Source organism: Hypanus sabinus, chromosome 4 (genome assembly GCF_030144855.1).
Source record: "Hypanus sabinus isolate sHypSab1 chromosome 4, sHypSab1.hap1, whole genome shotgun sequence".
Taxonomy (NCBI): Eukaryota; Metazoa; Chordata; class Chondrichthyes; order Myliobatiformes; family Dasyatidae; genus Hypanus; species Hypanus sabinus.
The window spans coordinates 153682695-153693170 of record NC_082709.1 but is presented as its reverse complement, the minus strand read 5'-3'; the positions used below and the strand labels follow the sequence as shown (position 1 = coordinate 153693170).

Here is a 10476-nt window from a genome sequence, read left to right as displayed (position 1 = left end):
ATGCTGAGGCTTTATAAGGCAGTGGTGAGGCCTCACCTTGAGTATTGTGAACAGCTTTGTGCTCCTCATCTAAGAAAATATGTGCTGGTATTAGAGAGGGTCCAGGGGCAGTTCACAGGGATGATTCTGGGAATGAAAAGTTTATGATACGAGGAACGTTTGATGGCTCTGGGTTTATGCTTGCTGGAATTTAGAAAGATGAGGGGGAATCTTATTGACACTTTTCAAATGTTGAAAGGCATAGACAGAGTAGATGTAGAAAGGATGTTTCCTATGGTGGGGGAGTCTAGGACAAGAGGGCACAGCCTCAAGGTAGAATGGCATCCATTTGAAACAGAGATCACTAGTGATAACACCAGTCACACACAATGCATATCCTTGCTTGCTGAAATAAACTGAAATTCCATTCCCTTCCCCAAACATTCATAGTACCACATTATGCAAATGCTATGCAATTCTGTAACATTTTAATGCATTTGGCCCACTGCTCCCCCAATCCCCTCTGACTCTTAACTCAGTCACTGTAAACATTTAAATACACTTTTGTTTAATAATCTGAAGAGCCTCTGCAGAAACTGAGAATCCATAGCAACAAACAACAAAATGCTGGAGGAACTCAGCAGGTCAGGTAGCATCCATGGAAATGAATAAACAATTGATGTTTTGGGCCAAGACCCTTCTTCAGGGTGCCCGAAACATCAACTGTTTATTCATTTCTGGAAAGGAAAGGGGAAGGCATCAGAATAAAAAGATAGGGAGAAGGGTAGGAGGACTAGCTAGAAGGTGACAGGTGAAGCCAGGTTGGTGGGAAAGGAATGAGTCTGACAGGAGAGAGGAGTTGAGCTTGGGAGAAATGGAAGGAGGAGGGGCAGCAAGAGGAGTGATAGGCAAGTGAGAAGAGGCAAGAGGCCAGAGTGGGGAACAGAACAAGAGAGCAGGGGGAGGGAGAAACATTTTTTACTGGAAGGAGAAATTGATGTTCATGCCATCAAGCTGGTGACTACCCAGACGGAATATGAGATGTTGCTTTCTCCACCCTGAGAGTGTCGTCATCGTGACACGAGAGAAGCTATAGACCAACTTATCGGAACGGGAATGGGGATAGGATACAACTTTATAATGCTAATTGCATTGTAAATACACCTATGTATTTATACACATTTTATTCCATACTTTTACTTCTAACTTTATTATATATATTTCTTTATTCTGTATAATTGTTGAATGTTGCCATTTTTTGTTGCATGTCACACCAACACCACAGCAATTTCCTTAATATATGTAAATACATAATGCAAATGAAGTTAATCCTTGATCCTTTCAAAGAAATCTGTACAGATATTGGAAAACGACACAGCAACTTCAGAACTTATTGCAGACTATCTAAGCACCTTCCAGGTCATGCTTAACCTAACATGGAGGGCTTTCTTCAACAGGGATATTCATAACTTGTGCGCCTCAGTAGTAACACCACTGCGAGCGCACGATGACCTTTCCATGTGAGGCACGGCAGAGTCTACAACAAATGCGCCGAAAGCTGACAAAATTTGTGTCACTTATCTTTGCACTACCAAGGATGCTTTTTTTTTTTCGCCTAGATGATGAAGCATTTCAAATTTTCCTTTCATATTTAGGATTATTTGTAAAGGAAAAACATCAAAAATCCTTCAATTTTTCAATAAAATTACATAACTTAGCGTTTCACTAATTTACACGTGGGGTTTGAACTCAGCATTTTATAAGATAGCTAAATATTTATCCAATACATTGATTAATGTTGTGTGGCTGCAGTCTGCTGCAGAAAGGTTGCCTCCTTTCACTTTGAATCCATACAGATGTCTTCACTGGAGATACTTTTTAATGACAATGCTGCTGTTAAAATCAAAACACATTCCCAATAAATGTTTGTACAGTTGGACCGGTAGGGGCAGCCTTGACCTTTATCTGATGGGGATTTAATGATTTACATCTAAAGAATTTTTCCTTATATGTTTAAAGAGCGTAAATTCTCATGAAACCAGTGGCACTGCAGTTTAAATCTATAAACCCTGTGAAATATTGTAAAATGAAAACTGAGACTTTTGAGTAAATGTTGAAATTTCAGTGATGTTATTGAAAAGGGGAGGATAAAAGAATAATCATTAACAGAGACAGATTGCCAAATGTGTGTTTGTGTGTGGTGGAAAGCATACTTGCTTTAGAAGATATAAGCAAGCTGCTGCAGACAAGAAACAAATAATCATCTCTTGTGGCAATGGCTGACCACCAGAACAAAGTTTCATTACTGGGAAGACTGATCATGCTGTTATGTTTCACAAGAGGTAACTTATGTAACTATAATTTAATTATCCTTTTTGTTAATTAAATAGTTTTAAAATAATTTAGCCATGAGTGCATGTATATTTGCATATATATTAACTGACTACAATAGCTGCTATCTATCCTTGCAGAAGAAATTTAGAAGAGCAATTATGGGTATCCCCGCCATTAGTGTTGTGGAGATTCACCCTTACAGAATACTCAAATCACTATTAAAAAATTGAAGCTACAAAATAAATTTCACTCTTATGAAACGTACGTGCGAAAAGGTAAATGAATATTGATAACATTCTTTTTCAATTCACATTTCTTGATGCATGTTCAGATGATACAGCCGTGTGTTATGGAAAATTACAGTAGGGGTCATTTGCTAGAAGTTCCACATCCTTAACCCACACTAAAAAATTGTAACTTTGGTCAGACGATATAGAAATTGAACATGAGGGTGGCATTGTGTTGAAATCTCTGTGCACTGCAGAACAACATGAGCAGAGTTGGGGAAAACATGCCTTTTAACGGAGTATCCTACGTAAGAAATGAAAGCAGGTTTAGATCATGAAGCTCCTCAAATCTCATCTACATTCTATAGGATCATTACTAGTCTTATGTTTCACTTCTCACCCAACGTGGAAATACTTATCAGTGCATGAAAATCAAAAAATACTACAGATGCTGGAAATCTGAAATTAAAATGTGTAACACTCGACAGGTGAGTTAGTTTCTGTGGGAAGAGAAGCAAAGTTTTGTGAAGATTTGTGAGAAACATCTTGGACCTGAAACAGTTGCTTTTTGACCGGCTGAATGCTTCCAGCATTTCAGTTTTGTTCCTGCAAAAACTCTTGTAAGTATTTAGTAATACAGCTATTGTGAGTGGAGAATTTCAAAACTTTACAACCACCTACTTCAAAAAGTTGCTCCTTATCTCAGATCTTAATTGGTGACCCCTTATTCTGGGGCCACGTTACTTGTCTGAACTTTTCAGAAATAGGGAACAGCTTCTAGGTGTCTACGGGGTCAATTATTGTCAGAATCGTGTGTGTCAATCAGATCACCTCTCATACTGCTGAACTCCAGCAGCAATAGATCAGATGTATTCACAGTTCCTTTAGAGGACAACACCTAAAATCAGTCTACAGCCCTGGATCAGCTGCATATCAGTCCCTGCAGTCTAAAGAAAAAAGCTTTCAGATAATAATAGATTTTAAGGAAGGATAAACATTTTTGCTGGCCTAATTAATTCTGGCCTTCTTGTGCCTCTCTTCTATGATGAAATGATCGATTCCTAGTCGGATTAAACCACAGCCCTGCAGTGTTTCTAGGAGAATGCTCATCAATACTTTAAGATTACCAGACACAGGCAATGAGCTCCAGTCTTGCTAGTTCCCAGAAGAGACAAGAAAGGCTGGGACTATCCCCTTGCCTCCCCCCCCCCCCCCCCCCCGGAGTCTAGGAGGCTGGAGGGTGACCTTATAGAGGTTTATAAGGTCATGAGGGTTACATATAAGATGAATGGTCACTGTCCTTTTCCCAAGGTAGGGGATTCTAAAACTTGAGGACTTTGGATTAAAGTAAGAGGGGAAGATTTATAGAGGACCTGCGAGGCAACTTTATCTGACAGGTTTTTGGTCACATAAAACAGGTTGCCAGAGGAAGTGATGAACCAAATTGTGGCTATTTTGTGCCAAGTGCTATGACTGATGGCATAGCCAATCTATGCATATATGGGTAGTGCTGAAATGGTGAAATATAAAATATGATATGTGAATAAAGCAATGCTTCTGTTGCCTGAGCTATTCTGGAGTGGCCACAGAGTAATTGGGAGAACACTATTCAAGACTGGAAGTGGTGGAGGGTTTGTTGTGTGCTGCACTGTCTCCCATTGTGGGCTCCAGGCTTTGCCACCTATTCTGGTCTGCAGCAGAGTGGCAGCATCATAGGGCTGAGCAAAGGGAAGGGAAGAGACATTCTAAAATGCAAAACCTGCAACTATAAATCTTTAAAAGATTCAGTAGTCAGCTAATGGAAAGAGAAGAAACAAGAACCCCCAAGTCTCTCTCCTCAGTAACAAGTTTACCATTTTGGATACTGTTGTTGCGGGTATGACCTACCAATGAAAAGTCACACCAGCTACATCTCCGGCACTTAGTCTGGCTCTGTGGCTCAGAAGGGAGGTGAGGAGAAGAGGAGAGCAGTGGTGACAGGGGATTCATTGGTTAAGGGAACAGACAGGAGATTCTGTGGACAAGAAATAGATTCCAAGATGGTATATTGGCTCAAGGGTGGCAGGATCAGAGATACTCTGATTGTCCAAAGCTTTCTTGAGGGGAAGGGTGAGCAGCCAGAAGTTGTAGTACAAAGATGCAGGTAGTAAAAGGGAATAGGTCCTGAAGAGTGGAGTTAGGAAGGAAGTTACAAAGCAGGAGCTTAAGGGTAGTAACCTCTGGATTGCTGCTTGTATCAAGCTCTAGTCAGTGTAAGAATAGGAAGATGTGCCAGACAAATCTGCTAAAGAGTTGGTTCAGGGTGTAGAGTTTGACATTAATGGATCATTGAGATCTCTTCAGATATGACCTGTACAAAATGGATGGGTTACACCTGAACTTGAGAGAGACAAGTGTCCAGGCAGGGAGATCTGGTAAAGCTTTTGGGGAGGGTCTAAACTAGCGAGCAGTTGGAACCAGAGTGCTGGTCAGATGATGGGGCAGTTGGTGCAAAAGCAGATGCAACATGTAGAGAGGCTGTGAGGAAGGGTAGGCGGTTGATTGGGCAGTCAGGTGGATGGGTTGAAATATTTGAATGCAAGAAATATTAAGAATAAAGGTGATAAACTGAGAGCATGGATTAAAGTTCAAAGTTCAAAGTAAATTTATTATATCATATCATATTATATCATATGCCACCATATACAAACCTGAGATTAATTTTCTTGAGGGCATACTCAATAAATCTACAAAATATTAACAGCAATAGAATCAATAAAGACCATACCAACTTGGGCATTCAACCAGCATGCAAAAGACAACAAACTGCAAATACAGATAGAAAGAAATACTAATAATAATAATAAATAAGCAATAATTACTGAGAAGATGAGCTGAAGAGTCCTTGAAAGTGAGCACACTGGTTGTGGTAACATTTCAACGATGGGGCAAGTGAAAGTCGAGTGAAGTTTTCGCTGTTGGTTTAGTACACATAATCACAATGTTGGGTCCATTACAGAGACTTGGCTGTTGCAAGAACAGGAATAGTTGCTGGATATTCTAGAGTTTAAGTGTTTCAAAAAAGGGATAGTAAGGGATGTATAAGTGGGATGGGGAGGAGCATTGCTAATCAGGGACAGTATCATACCTTTAGAAAGGGAGGATGTCATGGAGGGATTATCAATGTAGGTGGAAGTCAGAAACACAAAGGGAGCATTCACTCTATTGAAAGTATTCTAAAGGGCCTCTAGTAGCAATAGGGACACTGGGGAGCATATCAGCAAGTAGATTTTAGAAGTGTGCATAAATAATAGGGTTGTTGTCATGTTGACTTTAACTTTTCTAATATTGATTGATACCTCCTTAGTGCAAAAAGTTCAGATGGAGCTGAATTTGTTAGGTGTGTCCAGGAAGGACTCCTGACACATTATGTTGTCAAGCCGACTAGAAGAGAGGCCCCACAGGATCTGGTACAAAGCAATGAACCTGGTCATGTGACAGATGGCTTGGTGGGTGACCATTTACCACATTTCCCTGATCTTCAGCATAGCCTTAGACAATGATAAGAGCAGATGATATGGGAATGAATTTAATTGTGATTGGGCTAACTACAGTGGTATCAGGCAAGGCTGTTGAGGATTATAAAGTAGTCAGGAAGGAGCTTAAGAAGGGACTTGGGAAAGCTGGAAGAAGACACAAGAAGGCCATGGTGAATGGAAAAAGGAAAACCCCAAATGTTCAACACACACCTGAAGAACAGAAGGATGAATCAGAATCAGGTTTATTATCACCGGTATGTGTCGTGAAATGTGTTAACTTAGCAGCAGCAGTTCAATGCAATACATAGTATAGAAGAAGAAGAAGAAAACAAACAAACAAACAAATAAATAAATAACAGTATATGTATATTGAATAGATTAAAAATTGTGCATAAAACAGAAATGCTATATCTTTTAAAAAGTGAGTTAGTGTCCAAGGGTTCAGTGTCCATTTAGGAATCGGATGGCAGAGGTGAAGAAGCTGTTCCTGAATCGCTGAGTGTGTGCCTTCAGGCTTCTGTACCTCCTACCTGATGGTAACAGTGAGAAAAGGGCATACCCTGGGTGCTGGAGGTCGTTAATAATGGACGCTACCTTTCTGAGACACCGCTCCCTGAAGATGTCCTGAGGGCTTTGTAGGCTAGTGCCCAAGATGGAGATGACTAGATTTACAACCTTCTGCAGCATCTTTCAGTCCTGTGCAGTAACCCCTCCATACCAGACAGTGATGGAGCCTGGCAGAATGTTCTCCACGGTGCATCTATAGAAGATTTTGAGTGTGTTTGTTGACAAGCCACATCTCTTCAAACTCCTAATGAAGTATAGCCACTGTCTTGCCTTCTTTATAATTACATTGATATGTTGGGACCAGGTTAGATCCACAGAGATTTTAACAGCCAGGACTTGAAACTGCTCACTCTCTCCACTTCTGATACCTCTGTGAGGATTGGTGTGTGTTCCTTCGTCTTGCCCTTCCTGAAGTCCACAATCAGTTCTTCTTACTGACATTGAGTGCCAGGTTGTTGCTGCGGCACCACTCCACTAGTTAGCATATCTCACTCCTGTACGCTCTCTCGTCACTACCTTAGATTCTATCAACAATGGTCGTATTGTCAGCAAATTTATAGATGGTATTTGATCAATGCCTAGCCACACAGTCATGTGTATATAGAGAGAAGAGCAGTGGGCTAAGCACACACTCCTGAGGCGCACCAGTGATGATCGTCAGTGAAGAGAATATGTTATCATCAATCCGCACAGATTGTGATCTTCCAGTTAGGAAGTCAAGGATTCAATTGCAGAGGGAGATACAGAGCCCTAGGTTCTGCAACTTCTCAATCAGGATCGTGGGAATGATGGTATTAAATGCTGAGCTATAGTCGATAAACAGCATCCTGATGTAGGTGTTTGTATTGTGTGGTCTAAAGCCGTGTGAAGAGCCATTGAGATTGTGTCTACCATTAACTTATTGTGGCGATTGGCAAATTGCAATGGGTCCAGGTCCTTGCTGAGGCAGGAGTTTAGTCTGGTCATACCCAACCTCTCAAAGCACTTCATCACTGTTGATGTGAATGCTACTGGGTGATAGTCATTAAGACAGCTCACATTATTCTTCTTAGGCACTGGTATAATTGTTGCCTTTTTGAAGGAAGTGGGAACTTCCGCCCGTAGCAGTGAAAAGTTGAAAATATCCGTGAATACTCCTGCCAGTTGATTGGCACAAGTTTTCAAAGCTTTACCAGGTACTCCACTGGGACCTTCTGCCTTGTGAGGGTTCACCCCCTTTAAAGACAGCCTAACATCGGCCTCCGAGACAGAGATCACAGGGTCATCAGGTGCAGCAGGGATCTTCACAGCTGTAGTTGTATTCTCCCTTTCAAAGCGGACTTAGAAGGTGATGGCTGGTGAAATTAGGACTGATCAGGGATAAAGGAGGGAAGTAGAGAAGGTCCTTAATGAATACTTTGCTTCAGTGTTCATCAAGGAAAAGGATTTAGACAAATGTGGGATCAGTGTAGAATAAGCTAATGTGCCAGATGGAGCATGTTGAGGTTAAGAAGAGGTTCTGTAAAACCTGTTCTTGGAGCTTCTGTAACACATTAGTTCAAATCTCAAAGTAAATTTATTATCAATATAAATATATGTCACCATGTGCTACCCTGAGATTCATTTTCTTGCAGGCATTCACTGTAAATACAAGGAACACAATAGAGTCAATGAAAATGCGCACAACAAATACAGCCAAACAACCAGTGTTCAAAAGACAACAAACCGCAAAAAGTGAAAAAACATAATAATAATGGTAATAAATATCGAGAACATGAGTTGAAGCAGCCTGAAAAGTGATTCCAAAGGTTATCGATACGTAGTTATCTCCTCTGGTTCAAGGAGTATGACTCCTCAGGCTCTTGTACCATCTCCTAATGGCAGTGAGAAGAGAGCATGGCCTGGATGGTGAGGTCCTTGTTGATGGATGCTGCTTTCCTGCAATTGAGCTTCTTGTAAATATGCTCAATGGTGGGGAGGGTTTTGCCTGTGATGGACTGGTCTGTATCCACTTCTTATGGTAGGTTTTTCTGTAAAAGGACATTGGTGTTTCCGTACCAGGCTGTGAAGGAACCAGTCTATATACTTTCCACCGTGCATCTATAGAAGTTTGTCAAAGTTTTAGATGACATGTCGAATCTCCGCAAACTTCTAAGAAAATAGAGGCCATGAGGACTGACCCATGGACTTCCAGTTTTCTGGCTCTTGTAGTCGATAATCGGTTCCTTGGTCCTGCTGACATTGAGTGGACATACCCCATTTTATTACTGGAAGTGAGTGAAAAAGTCGTTGGGCTATTGGTGATGAACTTTGCATCCTCCTTGGTCACAGGAGCAGTACCAGAGGATTGGAGGATGGTAAATATTATACTGGTGTTCAAGAAATTTAAAGGGATTGTCCTGGGAATTATAGACAGCAAGTCTTAAGTCAAAAGTGGGCAAACTATTGCAAATTTTTGGAGAAACATAGTCTTAATAGGGACAGTCAGTATGACATTGTCAGTGGCAGGCCATGTTTCACAAGCCTAATTAAGTTGCTCAAGGTAGAGACAAATCAAATTGATGAAGGTAGAGCAGTGGATGTGCGTATATGGATCTTAGTGAGGCGTTTGACAAGGTTTCCCATGCTGGACTCATTCAGAAAGTCAGGAGGTGTGGGATCTGTGGAAACTTGGATATATGGATTTGGAAATCTCTTGCCCACAGAAGACAGAGAATGGTGTAGAGCATATACTGCCTGGAAGTCAGAGACTAGTGGTGTTCATCAGGGATCTCTGCTCTTCATGATTTTAAAAAGATGAGTAAGTGGAAGGTTGAATTAGTAAGTTTGCAGATGACATGAAAATTAGTGATGTTGTGAATAATTTGAAAGTTTGTTGTAGATTACAACGGGCATTGAAGGAGGCAGAATTGGGCTGAGAAGTAGCAGATGGAGTTCAATCTGGAAAAGTGTGAAGTGATGGACATGGGAAAATTAAACTTCAAGGCAGAGCACAAGGTTAAAGGCAAAATTCTTAGCAGTGTGGAGTAATAGAGGGATCTTGGTGTCCCAGTCCATTGATCCCTCAAAGATGCTGTGCAAGGTGATAGGGTGGTTAAGATGGCATATGACGTGCTATCTTCCATTAGTCGGGGGTTGAGTTCAAAAGCTGTGCGGTTATGTTGCAGATCTATAAAACTCTGGTGATACCGTACTTGGAGTATTGGATTCAGTTCTGGTTGCTTCACTATAGAAAGTATGTGAAAGCTTCTGAAAAAAGGGTGCAGAGGAGATTTGCCATGATCATGCCTGGGTTAGAGAGCATGTTTTATCAGGAAGTAATGAGCAAACTAGGCAAAGTTTGCTCTTTAGAGCAAAGGAGGATGAGATACATCTTGATAGAGGTGTATAAGATGATAGGAGGCAAAGATAGGCTGGGCAGTCAGTGTATTTTTCTCAGGGCAGCAACGGCCAATACTAGAGAATATCTATCTTGGGTAAGTGGAGAAAAGCTCAGTGGGACTGTCAGAGTTAGGCTTTTTACCCGGAGAGAGGCAGGTGGCTAAAATGCACTTACAGAGGTAGAGGCTGATAAAATAGAGGCACAGGGATGTAGGTAAATAGACTGTGTAGGGGATAAGGGTTAGATAGAGTAGGTTTACATAGGTTGGCACAATATTGTGGACCAGAAGCCCATATTATGCTGTTTTATATTCTAAAGCTTACAGGTCATGAAGGGCAACAGATAAGGTGAGAGTGTGCAGTGTTTATTCTGCAGGAAAAGGAGATCAAAAAGTTGAAGGCATAGGATTAAAGTGGGAGGGGAAAGATTTAAAAGGGTCTGAGGCGTCCTTCACTGAGAAGCCGTGTATATGGAACAAGCTGTCGGAGAA

At 41.1% G+C, this 10476-nt stretch overlaps 1 protein-coding gene across 1 annotated transcript in view; it reads left to right on the top strand.

Moving 5' to 3' along the window:
- Window positions 1-2210: 2210 nt before the first annotated feature.
- pla1a (phospholipase A1 member A) overlaps window positions 2211-10476 on the top strand; it is a 30304-nt gene continuing 22038 nt past the window's right edge. Inside the window, exon 1 of the mRNA XM_059968466.1 lies at window positions 2211-2321. Coding sequence (XP_059824449.1) covers window positions 2255-2321 — 67 coding nt within the window. The 5' untranslated portion in view covers window positions 2211-2254. The remainder of the gene's footprint in view (window positions 2322-10476) is intronic.